This window comes from Erpetoichthys calabaricus, chromosome 5 (assembly GCF_900747795.2).
Source record: "Erpetoichthys calabaricus chromosome 5, fErpCal1.3, whole genome shotgun sequence".
NCBI classification, from domain to species: domain Eukaryota; kingdom Metazoa; phylum Chordata; class Cladistia; order Polypteriformes; family Polypteridae; genus Erpetoichthys; species Erpetoichthys calabaricus.
The window spans coordinates 201,400,927-201,415,107 of NC_041398.2; the positions used below are offsets into that span (position 1 = coordinate 201,400,927).

General features: G+C 35.4%; 1 protein-coding gene across 1 annotated transcript in view; it reads left to right on the plus strand.

The window, feature by feature from the left end:
• The window catches only part of tut7 (terminal uridylyl transferase 7), a 120,499-nt gene that overhangs the window by 19,611 nt on the left and 86,707 nt on the right, over positions 1 to 14,181 (plus strand). The window contains exons 6-12 of the mRNA XM_051928603.1: positions 121 to 209; positions 408 to 459; positions 902 to 971; positions 4,514 to 4,640; positions 7,227 to 7,346; positions 11,089 to 11,223; positions 12,691 to 12,871. Of these exons, the coding sequence (XP_051784563.1) occupies positions 121 to 209; positions 408 to 459; positions 902 to 971; positions 4,514 to 4,640; positions 7,227 to 7,346; positions 11,089 to 11,223; positions 12,691 to 12,871 (774 nt within the window). The remainder of the gene's footprint in view (positions 1 to 120; positions 210 to 407; positions 460 to 901; positions 972 to 4,513; positions 4,641 to 7,226; positions 7,347 to 11,088; positions 11,224 to 12,690; positions 12,872 to 14,181) is intronic.

Consider the following 14,181-nt stretch of genomic DNA (forward strand, 5'->3'; position numbering starts at 1 on the left):
TTCTATTTTATACATTCTTTAGTAGTTTTCGGTTTTATTAGCTGTATACCTCTTATATGGTATCTAAAATAATTGAAAGTGTTTTCACCATTTTAATATTTTAATTTCTTAAATTTCCAGATTGTTCACTTAGAGTAAATGGTTCTTCTTGCTCGACATTTGGCTTTAAGGATTCTGATATTAATATTGACATTCAGTTTCCTGCTCATGTAAGTAAGCTAAAATTGATTACTGTTTTAGTTACCTTGAAGTTTTATTTCTTTTTCTGTAATCTCAGATTTACTGTTAATTAACATATAAAAATTAATGACTGGAGAGTAGGTTTTGTGTTTTATTTTAATTAGATGAAAGTTTCATTTGTTTTAAACTTTTCATTAGATTTATCTACTCTTTTATCTTTTTTTCAGATGCATCAACCAGATGTTCTTTTATTAGTTCAGGAAAGCCTTTCTAAAAGTAGTAAGTTCAGTTATCATGTTTTAATTATCTTTATTTATTAACTTTCTGAATGAGGGGTAGTATGGCAGTGCACTGTTTAGGTCTGCTTCCTTACCCATCCAAGTGTTCTCCAGAGTTTTTTTGTGTAGTTTCCGATTACCTCATGTTGAGTTTGTTTTTTATGTGTAGATGTAGATTTTTACTAGATAATCTGATTTTATACAGCATTCCACAGACACGCATGTTAATCTGCAAATCTGTATTGTCTTATTATAAGTGTGTTTGTTTTCTGATACTACATAGAAGAGGCTTCAGTCTTCTGCAACCCTGTAATGGTGTGTGTTTAAGAAAATGAATAAATACATTTATGGTAATAAAATGAATATATTTTAAATTGATTAAAATGTAACCGTAAAGGCACTTTATTAAATTATATATAAAACCAAGACTTATTTGTTTTCAGCTTCCTTTATTGACCTTGAGACAGATTTCCATGCTAGAGTGCCTGTTGTGGTATGCAAAGAGAAAGAAAGGTCAGTAGTTCTTATATAAATCATATTTTATTATCCCTTCTTTTTTGTATGTTCTCTTACATTTCAGACATTTTCAGTGATATACCCATTAATAATTTATTAGTTATTGCAGGTCTAATAAGATGTCTCAATGTAAAATATGTATGTCTTTATTTTAAATTAATTTAACAAACAAAAAAAACTCTTCAGCCTGCTTATCTCAATGCAAGGTTGCAGGGGACTGCAGACTTCCCTAGCAGCACTGGGTGCAAGACAGGAAGCAGTCCTGGACATGGAACCATTCTATCATAGGGGCATCTCACAAAAGATTCTTATATACCAGTGTACTATTATTGAAGTTTTGTCTGAAAAAATAAATGATTACAGGTATTTCAACACTACAGTCTTGATAGACACCTGGATCTGTTGTTGATTTTATTTATTGCCATGCTCTTAGTTGATTTGTTGGTATCACAATATAGTGTCTTTATGCTAATTAGCCAAATATTTGCTTATTTTATGCTATACAGCAGCATATGAATAGCATCAATGTTAGGCGAAACTCAACTTTTTTCTAGCTGTGGAAAATGTTTTTACTTGTATCATCTTATCTACCAACACAGATTTGCCTTTACTTTCTTTGATTATTCAGATATTTTGCAACACTTATCTTGTGCTTTATTTTTATGCATATTACTTAAATATGTGAAAGACGCAAATTCTATTAGTTGTATTTTTGGATGAACACCATCCAAAAACCACCATGATTTGTCTATCATGACATTTGGATATTCAGGATTTATACTTTTGAATTAATATTTACTCTTATATTTCTTAATTCAGTTTGTGAATTAAGATTTATTCACTCATAACATTATGTTTAATTCTTAAATCTGTGAATCTGAAATCCTGAACATTGCAATTATAAAATGTTCCCATGGAAATAAAGAAGTAATTTTGCTTAGTTGGGGACTAATGTGAAATAGTAATAACATTTAAAATTTTTTTTTTTTTTTGCACCAGCAACAACAGCTTTTGAGTCAAATCAAATTTAACAATTTAAGTAATGTGCTAGACACTAATATTTACTAAGGACAACAAAAGAAAAATGTTAATAGTTTAATGATATAATCCCTACAGCCTTTCCAAGGTCTACCACAGGTCTTCTTCAGCACATGTTTGAAACCTTTTTGTCCAAATCCTTAAAAAGTAGACAGAATTGGCAAATTCTAATGACCTCCTGAAAAATCTTTACAAGAGTACAGAGTTGGCCCATTCTTTAATGACCAGGGAAGAATCTATATTGTTTCTGCTGAACCTGAGGCTCATTTATTAGAGAATCTACTCCAGTTATCCCAGGCATCCTGGAAGGATGAGGATTATGATCCCTTGGTAAACGGAACACACCCTCTTGGACCTCCACTCCTTTCTGTTAGTCTTTAGACGCTGCTTCTGCCTTCCATTAAACTCTGAAGAGACATGTTAGCAAAAACACCCCCAAAGTATCCGAGTGCTTTTAGCATTCCTGGTCAGATTGCATCAGCCCTTGCAGCTTTGCCACAGTGTTGTTTAATCACTGCAGCACTCTCAGCTACAGAGATGGACCTAATTATATCCAATTCTTCTGGTGCTGCCTCCTCCACAGGAGATGTAGGAGTTTGTCAAAGTGTTCTGTGCAAATCACATTAATATCCCCAGTTTAAATTGACGTTTCCTCCTCTTTGCTGAGAACAGCCTGAATGATGTTCTGCCTACCTTTTTCTAAGTCATCAAAAAGATTTGCCCAGCCTCATCATTCTACATGGCTTTGTGAAACCCCACCCAAATGCCACTTTTAATCCTCACACTAAACAATTTGTCAGAGATTTTCAATAATAGACTTCATTTACATAATCTTAGAGAGTCCAGTACTCGTGGCACACTGCCAGTCATGTAATTTGACAACCTCAACAACTCCATCAGACAAGCCTGCAACTCACCCCAACAAAATTTAACATGTGTGATTTTTCTCTTAAGTCATAGGTATGGGTTTTATGTGTATGATAAATTTATTAAAAAGTGGAAAAATGTGAGGGGCAAATACATTTACCTATGAAAAAATATATGTAGCAAGAGGAGTGGTGATCCTGGAGGGCAAAAAATTCCTGCGGTTTAATGTATCGTTCACTTTTCTTGTGCGCTACACACACTGCCAAATAGCATATGGTCATATAATAGGTATAACTGCAGCAAGGCGTAACACAGAAATATAAACTGCTTTCAACAGTGTAGCTTACAGTGTAAGCTACGTGCATAGCTATGGTGTAGGATTGACGGAAAAGTATAAATCAACATTGAGTTAAAGACACTTTTTTACCACACGTATGTAAATCATCCTTATATTTAACTTTGAGTTCATTAAAGATGATCAGTGTCTAGCAGAAAAATCCAAGAACTCATTACTCAGGTTCAAATCAGAAAAGCTGTTTCTCCCATTGATTCTCCACCAGGCATTTTATACAAACCAAAGACAAAATATTACAATTAAAAAAACTTTTGCATTTATTTTTTATTTTGGTATATTAAACAATATCAAGAGGAAAAAATGTACCTTGATAATTCTGTAGAATTGAAATAAAGTTCAAAATGTAGTCTTTGTAAATTAATGTTCATTGGCCATAATATAAATAACGTAACATTTTTTGACACTCCTGGAATTTTCAATATAAGTGAAAAATTCTTGCAGAAGTTATGTAGAAGTTCACTACACTTTTAAGGCAGATAATGTATACATATCGTAGCCTCTCTGCACACACCTAAAGGATCTATGATGTGATTAATCAGTGTTAAATTTCCAGGGTTAGGGGCTGTACCTGTCACTACCTGCTGTGCACTACATAGTGATGAGCATAACATGCTTAATCCAGTAGTGAAGATACAAGGTACAATGATTTTATACAGAACAGCAGAGTATTTTCAAAATATTCTCATTATTGTCTGCTAATGTATCCCTTAAATTAAAGTGCTACTTTTTATTATTTATTTATTTAAATGTATTCAGGGAGCGAACCTGGCTGGTGTAGTATCGTCACAAATGCACAAAGCAGATTGAGCAGCGACGTACAATTTTAGGTGAAGTGTACTTACAATACTCGTGTGAAAGTTCTGTACATGACTGATACAGCTCCATGATGTTACACTGGCCTTGCAAAGCATCATGGGGCGTTGGGAAAAAATTTTTGTCTAAGCCGGCTGCATGGTAAATTTTCAGGAAAATATTTATTGAACAAGGTCACTGGTGAAAAACGCTTTGGTACATTTTGGCAATAACACTAGTTATTACCTAGAGTCATTGTTAAAATCTTCCTAGCCAGTAGATTAAGTTCTCAAAAAGTAATATGAACCATCAGTGTTTTTCCATATTTTTGCAATGATAATTTTCTCGCCATAAGGCTATTTTATTATTATACAAAAGAAATAATATTTCTTCTTTTATAATGAAGTTAAAGTTACTGTAATGTTTTGATTTATCTTTTTTGCAAATCAGAGTTGTGATTTTACTTGTAATTCTTTGTTAACTACAGCAATCTTCTTTGTAAAGTGAGTGCAGGGAATGAGAATGCTTACCTCACAAGTGAACATTTGGCTGCCCTTGCAAAACTTGAACCTTGTACTACTCCACTGGTCGTAGCCTTTCGATACTGGGCCAAGGTAATTTTAATACTTTTTACTATATTTGTCAAGAGAAGGTAAAGTTCACTTTATTAACCTAATACTTTAAGACTGATTGATCTATAGTGTTGATGAGAGTGCTATTGAGAGTGAAATTATTTGAGCATCATAGCCATAATTTTGTGTATGTGGTCAGCACCACAAAATTGAAAATATTTAAACTTTCATTAAGGCCTGTTAATGTCAAAAATGTTCAGGTGTATAAAGAATACATGGCACTAAACCCATAGGTGTAGCTATCACAGATGCTGCCTGGATGGATCAATTGGGGCCAACAAAATCAGTACAGTAATCCCTCCTCCATCGCGGGGGTTGCGTTCCAGAGCCACCCGCGAAATAGGAAAATCCGCGAAGTAGAAACCATATGTTTATATGGTTATTTTTAGAATGTCATGCTTGGGTCACAGATTTGCGCAGAAACACAGGAGGTTGTAGAGAGACAGGAACGTTATTCAAACACTGCAAACAAACATTTGTCTCTTTTTCAAAAGTTTAAACTGTGCTCCATGACAAGACAGAGATGACAGTTCTGTCTCACAATTAAAAGAATGCAAACATATCTTCCTTTTCAAAGGAGTGCAAAGCAAGCAGTCAAAAAAAAAATCAATAGGGCTTTTTGGCTTTTAAGTATGCGAAGCACCGCCGGTACAAAGCTGTTGAAGGCGGCAGCTCACACCCCCTCTGTCAGGAGCAGGAAGAGAGAGGAAGAGAGAGAGAGAGAGAGAGATAGAGAGAGGACAGATAAAAAAAATCAATACGTGCCCTTTGAGCTTTTAAGTATGCGAAGCTCCGTGCAGCATGTCCTTCAGGAAGCAGCTGCACACAGCCCCCCTGCTCACACCCCCCTACGTCAGCGCAAGAGAGAGAGAGAGAGAGAGAGAGAGAGAGAGAAGTAAGCTGGATAGCTTCTCAGCCATCTGCCAATAGCGTCCCTTGTATGAAATCAACTGGGCAAACCAACTGAGGAAGCATGTACCAGAAATTAAAAGACCTATTGTCCGCAGAAACCCGCGAAGCAGCGAAAAATACGCGATAAATATTTAAATATGCTTACATATAAAATCCGCGATGGAGTGAAGCCGCGAAAGGCGAAGCGCGATATAGCGAGGGATCACTGTATCATTGGATAACGTTCTTCAGAGTAATGATTAGACAGTTTCTGCACTTACTTAATTGCAATGGAGAAGAAAAAGATGCAACCCATTAGTAACGTTAGGTTACAATAAAAAATAAGTGACATTCTAGATTGCTATTCTTAGAAGAAAAAAAAATATGATGAAGTACCAACAGCTGCATCTGCTCCTCAAAAAAAATAATTCCCCCTCTCGTTCTGCCTTTGACGAAAGAGTAAACCAGACTTCAGCTGCTCTGACATTAAGGGCATGTGTAAGTAGCAAACTTGTAAAATGAGTGGCTGGATACCACAGAGGAACCAGGGGAAACAAAAGCGGCGTTCTTGAGCTGTCAATAACTGAAAAGCAAAAAAAAATACGTGTGGGCCTTTAAAAGTGAAGACATGCTCATTATGACTGGAAACATTGCTACTTTAAAGGAGATTCACTATAAAAGCTTGACAATGCAAAAATGTAGGTCTTCAAGTCTCAGAAGCTCCATCTTGGCACTTTTGTTATGATTAATTTTTATAAGCAGTTACTACTTAATTGTCTTTTATTTATGTATTATTCATATGCTGCTGTTTGCAATGAGGTGTTTTTATATAGGGTGGCGCAGTGGTAGCGCTGCTGCCTCGCAGTTAGGAGACCTGGGTTCGCTTCCCAGGTCCTCCCTGCGTGGAGTTTGCATGTCCTCCACGTGTCTGCGTGGGTTTCCTCCGGGCGCTCCGGTTTCCTGCCACAGTCCAAAGACATGCAGGTTAGGTGGATTGGCGATTCTAAATTGGCCCTAGTGTGTGCTTGGTGTGTGGGTGTGTTTGTGTTTGTCCTGCGGTGGGTTGGCACCCTGCCCGGGATTGGTTCCTGCCTTGTGCCCTGTGTTGGCTGGGATTGGATCCAGCAGACCCCCCGTGACCCTGTGTTCGGATTCAGCGGGTTGGACAATGGATGGATGAATGTTTTTATACTGTATATGTTTTAAAATAAACAAGCATTGTTTGTTTATATAAAAAATTTGCACAATTTGTTTAAATGAAAAAGTGCTTGATATTTCCATATATTGTATATGCTGCTGCTTTGGTAGTAAAATGATTTGTACTTTTTTAAATAAAACATTTTCACTGTTCAAGTACAGCTCTTACTGTATTTAAATAAATGGGAAAAATGCTTAAAAAAATACAACTCTCCTTTTAACCTGCATTAATCCACTCCCCCATTATCCAAATAAAATGGACTGTTTTCTTGTTTTGTTGAATGTCACCCCTTTAAGTCACACATTACTATTGTAAAACTTAATGATTGAAATTCTTAAAATACATCCTGTACAATGTTTCAGAAAACTTTAAAAAGTTATTAGGTTTCAAATGGAATTAGGGTTATGGTTAGGGGTAGGCTTAGGTTTATGTTCTTTAATTACTAACTTTTTTTTTTTTTTTTTTTTTTTTACATTCAGATATGCCATATTGATCGTCCAGAAGAAGGAGGATTGCCACCCTATGTGTTTGCACTAATGGTGATTTACTTCCTCCAGCAGCGTAAAGAGCCAGTATTACCTGTATATTTAGGATTATGGGTAAGTGAATTATTTTTTCTCACTAATGAGAAAATTTTATTAAAAGCTTTTATTAACAGTGAAAATGCTCATCTTTATTGAAGTTAATGTAGCATCATGGGCAGAAATAGTAATAGTACATGATATTTTTTGTTAGTCTGTACCCAGAATCGTGACAATGTATAATGATACCTTATATATATATATATATATATATATATATATATATATATATATGTGTGTATATATATATGTGTATATATATATATATATATATATATATATATATATATATATATATATATATATATATATATATATATATATATATATATATTGTGACAGATAGAGGTCTCCGTGACCCCTTGAACCCTCAGACTAGACGTCAGACACCAGGTAAAATTCCAAATAATGGTTTATTAATAATAATAATAATAATAATTGTGCACAAAGCACCCTCCTCTCCACAATACTCAATAATAATAATAATAACAATAAACAATAACCCTCCACACTCCCAGACGCGTTGCCACCCTTCCACCCAGCTCAGCTCAACGTCTGGGATTTCCCATCGTCCTTTTATACACCCTGACCCGGAGGTGTTCCTGTCCAATCCATCCACAGTTCCTTATCCCTTCCGGGTCAGGGTAAACAGTCCTTTTCTTCAACCCGGGAGCACATCGTATCTTCCTGTCACGTGACCATGACGTACTCCCGGGTTATAGGGCACATAAGAGCCTCCGAGTCCTCCTACAGCGACTCCTGGTGGCCCCCAAGGTATTCAGCAGGGCTGCGTATAAAAACTACATAGTCCATGAGGCCCTGCTGGAACTCGGGGGACGTTCACGCTGTTGGGAGAGCTCCTCCTGGCGGCCTGGGGGTGAGAACCGGAATCGAAAGCCGGCAATCCACCACTATATATATATATATATATATATATATATAATTTGCAGTTGGAGATCCACAAAGGGAGTAAAAACGAATCACGTATCATAAAATAGTTTTATTCCTGAGCTTTCAACCCCTGTCAGGGGTCTTCATCAGAGGATAATGCTTAGACTTGCAAGAATCAAAGGCAATATATAGCAACACATTCAGTGGGGGGGGGTGGAGGTGACTAAGTCCGTATGATCAAAGGGGGGGGGGGGGGGGGTGTATCATTAAATTAAAGCTCAGGAATAAAACTATTTTATGATACGTGATTCGTTTTTTCTCCCTTTGTGGATCTCCAACTGCAAATATGCAAACCGTATCACAGACCTTCTCTTCCATATATATATATATATATATATAAATATTCTTAAAAGCTGCCATTGCTGCTTTAATAAAGGAACATGTGCTGAGATATCCCTAGACTTTTAGCTTTTCTTACTTATTTAATTTAGCAGCATTTCCAATGTGGAATATTGCAGCTAATCTTTAAGTGGCATCTACATCTGTCATAATCATACACATCCTGCAAGGAACAAGGTTTTCATTACATCCTTAGTAGCCCTGTATCTCAGCCTGTGTGTCCCCTGTAATTCTTACTTTTTCCTTGGTTTCCCCTAAGTCTAAGCAACCAGCATGCTCATGTCTTTCAAGTAGCCACACATTTTGCCAACAGTCTAAACCACACCACCTAATATTTTCAAGCAGTTTCTGGCAAAAGATCTCATTTAAAGTGTAAGATGCAGCATATTCTCCAAGCAGCCGCAATGTGTATAAATGTTTTTTCTATCATTCAGTTTAAAGTAGCCAGCCACCTTCCTGATTTTTTTTTTCCCTTTTTCCGTTTCTAAACACTTTGGAGCACACCTGTTACTCATACTAATGAGTAATCACAATGCATTTGCCATAAATATGCTCATTTATGCTAGCGCAAGCTTATGGTGGTATGTTTTATAAAGTTTACATGGACAACCAGATGCTTGGGACACCTGTTATTAAGACGATCCTGTTTTGTTCTCATTTTCTTTACTTGCTCTGCAACAGTCTGCATTCTAATATCAATCAAAGGATAAATCCAAAAAAGTATGACATGTTTACAACTTTTTGCAAATTGATCTAAAGACTGAAGAAATGGGTGCAGGTCCCTCTTCTCAGATCCTGTTACTAGACAGTCATGACTCTGAGCATTCATGTTGTTCAACACAAACCACTTGCTCTGTTGTTTCTCCTACTCCAGCAATTGGCCACTTAACAGCACCAGAACTGGTTAAACAAGTTACTACAAATAATACCTTAAAATCAAAAGAAATGTATTAAAATTTCTCCATAGTTAAAAGTAAGGCCATTTAAAGTTTGGCTTCATCATAGAGATAATGATAAATTAGTATACTTTTACTTAAGTAAAAACTTTAAAAAAAAAAATAACATTATAAATACAGTGCTTTCATTAGAGAGCTAACATTTTGTGTCAGTCCTGTACAACAAAATTAGTAAGATGATGCCTTTATTTTTAAATGTATACCATGAGGTGGTTTATGAATAAACAACAAACTTAGCCTCTCAGGCCTTACTTGTAAAAGTTTCTAACCCTTTATTCTTCATGAAGTTCCTTCCTCTTCTATTCTGTCGTGATTTTTTGCTGTTCTTGTCTATATATTTTTTTACTTATATGCAGCACTTTAACCCCAGATCACCTTCTGATTTTACACTTATGCGTCTGTGATCATGAGGCACCATTAATCCCTGCCCATGCATCCTTTTTAGCCAAGCCCTAAAATTACTTACGGATCAAGGGCAGCACTATGCTTGTTTTAGAAATGAGCTAAAACACACTCTAACGACTTCCGGTGTCCCTGTGGACTCCAGCTGGCTTCAATGGGTCAGGTGTGCAAAGCAACCTTCTAAGTGACATACTGTTTCTTATCTCAGTGGATGAACAGAAATGTGCTTGCTTCTTGCTGCTTCAATCTAAACTTATTCTAGAACATACAGTTTGGATCCACTGTCCCCAAATAGCTATTCTGTGCTAAAACCTCCAGTGAGTACTTGGAATGTTTTTTTCCTGTACTGTCTAGCCTTATTCACTCCCTAAAATATATTGTTCAAGCAACTCTGCAACTTTTAACCCAGGTTGCATGTCTTATTTTTACTCATGATCATACCTATTGCCCTTCTTGCTCAGTGCTCCACTCCTTAATATCTCCTACATTCCCATACTGGGGCAAGAATTTCCTGTTATGAATCTCTCTCATGTCTACACATCTTTCTTTGGAAAGATCCTGTGGAAGTATCCATTGTTCAAGGAGGAAGGTTTTTAAAATATGGAATTAGTAAAAGTTAAAATGTATAAAGAGGCTGGACACTTTATATATTAAGTATTTAGATAGATTTAAAAAAGTGTGAAATGCTTTATTGTGCAAATTTTCATTGAAATGTATCTTCCATTTTCAGTGCTAATTGTATAGTGATGTAGTCTGGCAATAACAGGTACAAGAAATAAACGTACAGTACTACATATGAAACTTCAGTCTATATTAAAGAATATACAAATTCATCTTCTTATTCATGCAGGGTGGTTTAGAGGTAGCATGCCTTTCAGATTTTCAAAGAATTTGCCAATAATCTCCACAGTATCTTAACTTCAGACTTGGAATTACTTTCCACTAAGTTGCTTCTGTTTAAGGAAATCATATCTATCGTTCTCACTTTATTGTAAGCATTTTCCTCAAAGATTGTGATTTTATGTTCTTTTCCTAATTTTAATATTGACCAACATATTAAAAAAATTCATTTACATAAAAAAGCATTTTATGTGTGTCGTTTTTCCATGCAGATTGAAGGCTTCACAATGAACAAATTAAGTCACTTCAAGCTTTCTGGAACAGACAGTACCAATGTTCTTTGGGAGTATAGCCCAGCTCTTGAAGATAATACTTCTTGCTCTGATGAATTCATCAGAAGAGGAAAAGTAAAGTGTTTTTTTTTGTTTTTTTTTTTTAAATTGTCATTGGTATATTCTCTCTCTTGTTAAATGAAAATTGGAGTGTATGGCAAAGTTAGTTTTCATAACTTTTGAGTGTCAGTGGTAAGAACATGCAATACTTTTTCCAGTTTAGCAGTTATATAGTAGGGTTTAGAGCCATGTAAAGTTTTAACCAGTTACTGTTACATACTTGCTAAGTATTCTACACTTTATTATAATTATATACATATGATGTTAAGTTTGTCTTATTTTTACTATTGGGTCATATAACAACATTCTTCTTCTTATCAGAATGGATAAATATGTAGTATTTTAGGAAACAATTAGGCTAATGGTCCAGTATAAACCATACTTCAATACAATTCAGTTGCCTTTATTTTACCAGCTGCAACAGTAAGTCAATATGAATAATGAATAGTAAGACTAAATTAATTAAAAGTGTCATTTACTTTTGTTTTCATTAAATATAAACATGAAATGCAGTCAGAATTTGGTAGGAGAGATGTTTTTCTCCAAAGGAAGTTGATTTTCTGCTTTTAATCCAATATGTCCTCTTTTTAAAGATGGGGATTTCATGACTACAGTAATTTAAAGTATTTCTTGAATATCCTTTTTTAGGCTGTGGTGTGAGCCAGCTTTTGTTGTGCTGCACTATTTCTTGCATGTTTTTCACTTTTTCTCTTTACCACTTTTGAGCAGTGTGTCCCCTTGTTCTCATTGTAGTTCAGTCCCCACAGTCAGCTTGACTTACCTGTTCAAGGGGTTGACATGAAAAATAGTGAATATCCAAACCACAGGGAGTACAAGTAAATTCCAAATCAATGGAAACTTTAACAAAGGACACAATTTATAAATGGAAAAGTCTTTCACATTCTAACTTGCACTACTTAAATTGCTCGTAAAATGCCACCCCTTTAAATCATGAATATCAACCATTACTAATAACATTCCATTTTAATTCATGTGTCTGCAGTTTGCAGTACATCTTTGCTTTTCAATGTTCATCTCAAATCACTTAAGATATCAATTATTAACTTACAGGCTAATTTCTTGTCTCATGGACAAATGTACATTATATTTTCTATAGTCTCAAATGGGAAAATTATTGCAGTGTTAATCATTACATATTGTATTTCCTGAACATCACTGGGTAACTGAGCTACTATAGTAGTAAACCAGGATCCTAATACTTTTGGAAAATATAAGAAAAAGAGAATTTTACATTGAATTCAATCTTTACATGTCAGACTTGAGAAAAGGTGAACATTTTTACTACATCACTATGACAGAAGCATGTGTAGAAATGTTCAAAAGTTATAATTTTTGAGTGGAAGTATGTTTTTGTATTTAAAACACCTTTACATATTTTGGCTCTATTTGAAATTTTTAGGTCTCCATTTTCATTTTTCCTAAGTAACTGTTTAAATTTATATGACTGTCATTTTCTCTTAGGCATCTCTTACATTTGCAACTGGCCATAAGTGTGAAGTTCCTATTGGACAGCTTTGGGTTGAATTACTGCGTTTTTATTCCTTGGAATTCAACATGGCTGATTATGTCATCAGTATTCGCGTTAAAGAACTTTTAAATCGAGAATCTAAGGACTGGCCCAAAAAGAGAATTGCAATAGAAGGTACAGCAGCTCAAATCTAGTTCAAATCTAATTGCATTTTAAAAGACGTATATCATAATTTTTACCTGTGAAGAATTCCGACACTTGATTTTCAATTCTACTTCTTGAGTGGGATATTTTCTTTTTTGGAGTTAGCGTCTTCCTAGATTTATTTGAGTTTCCATAAGGGCCTTCTAATTCAGCACACATATGCTCCCGTTAAGTTTAGCCTAGTTTTCAAAATGAATGTAGCGTGAGTGAGTGTGTGGTAGTGTTTGTGTTGAACCTGCATTGAGAAATCATACCTTTAACACTAGAATTATCCAAGTCTACGAAAAAACTTGTAGATCCTGTCCACCTTAAAACCATTCTCACCTCTCCTTTGTCTTCTAAGTGTGCTGATTAACACGAGCAGCAAGCAGCCGGCTATTCCATCCCCCACCGCCGCAGAACGCTCACTAAGTTTTCCCAGCTCATGCCTTGTTTGATTATCTGGGAGTGACTGAAGTGCTGGAGTTTTAGAGTGGAAATAATAGATCGCTATTTGGAACACAAGCATTTCATGTGTGTTCCGTTTCTACAGTAATCTGTGTAAACACATTTTTAAAACAAACGTTTTTCATATTTTAGTAGTAAATGACAAAATGTAGGCATAAACTATATAATGTATGAAGCCTGAAGTCCAAAGATCAAGTAAACACTTTCACAAAAAATGTTCAAGGATGATACAACAGCTTCCGTGGCGTAGCGGTAAGATTTGCTGACTTGTAATCAAGAGTCCCCGGTTTGATCCCCACTTACTCCTATATTTGCCGTTTTCAGTAGTGAGCTGCTCCTTTTGTTAATATTATGCACTACACACATACATTTGGTTTGTGTCTGTAACACATGTTGTGCATTTAAAGGACTTGTAAAATTACCGTTTTTTTTTTTACTTTTATTCTCTCTAAATCACGATCACGATACATACTACTGCAAAGCACCCCCCCAGGGATCTGTCGCTGTTATTTTTCATTTGAAACGGAGTAACTGGAGATGTCAGTGGTGTTTTGAGACAATGGAACTGGACATTCTCTCATCTGGAGGGATAAAAGCTGACACACAAACGCTGGCGAATCTGCCTTCTTCGTATCTCACCGTCACTTGATTTTTTTTTTTTTATTCAGTTTTATTGAATGTTCCTGCTCATGCTGAATTAGTGTGCACCTTATAGTGTATGATGTCAAAAAAACACAGACGTAGGTATATATGATATTTGGAATTATTCGTTTTATGACCTGTATAGTACATTTTAGAAAACTTTGTGGCACAGATGCAACATTATTCATATT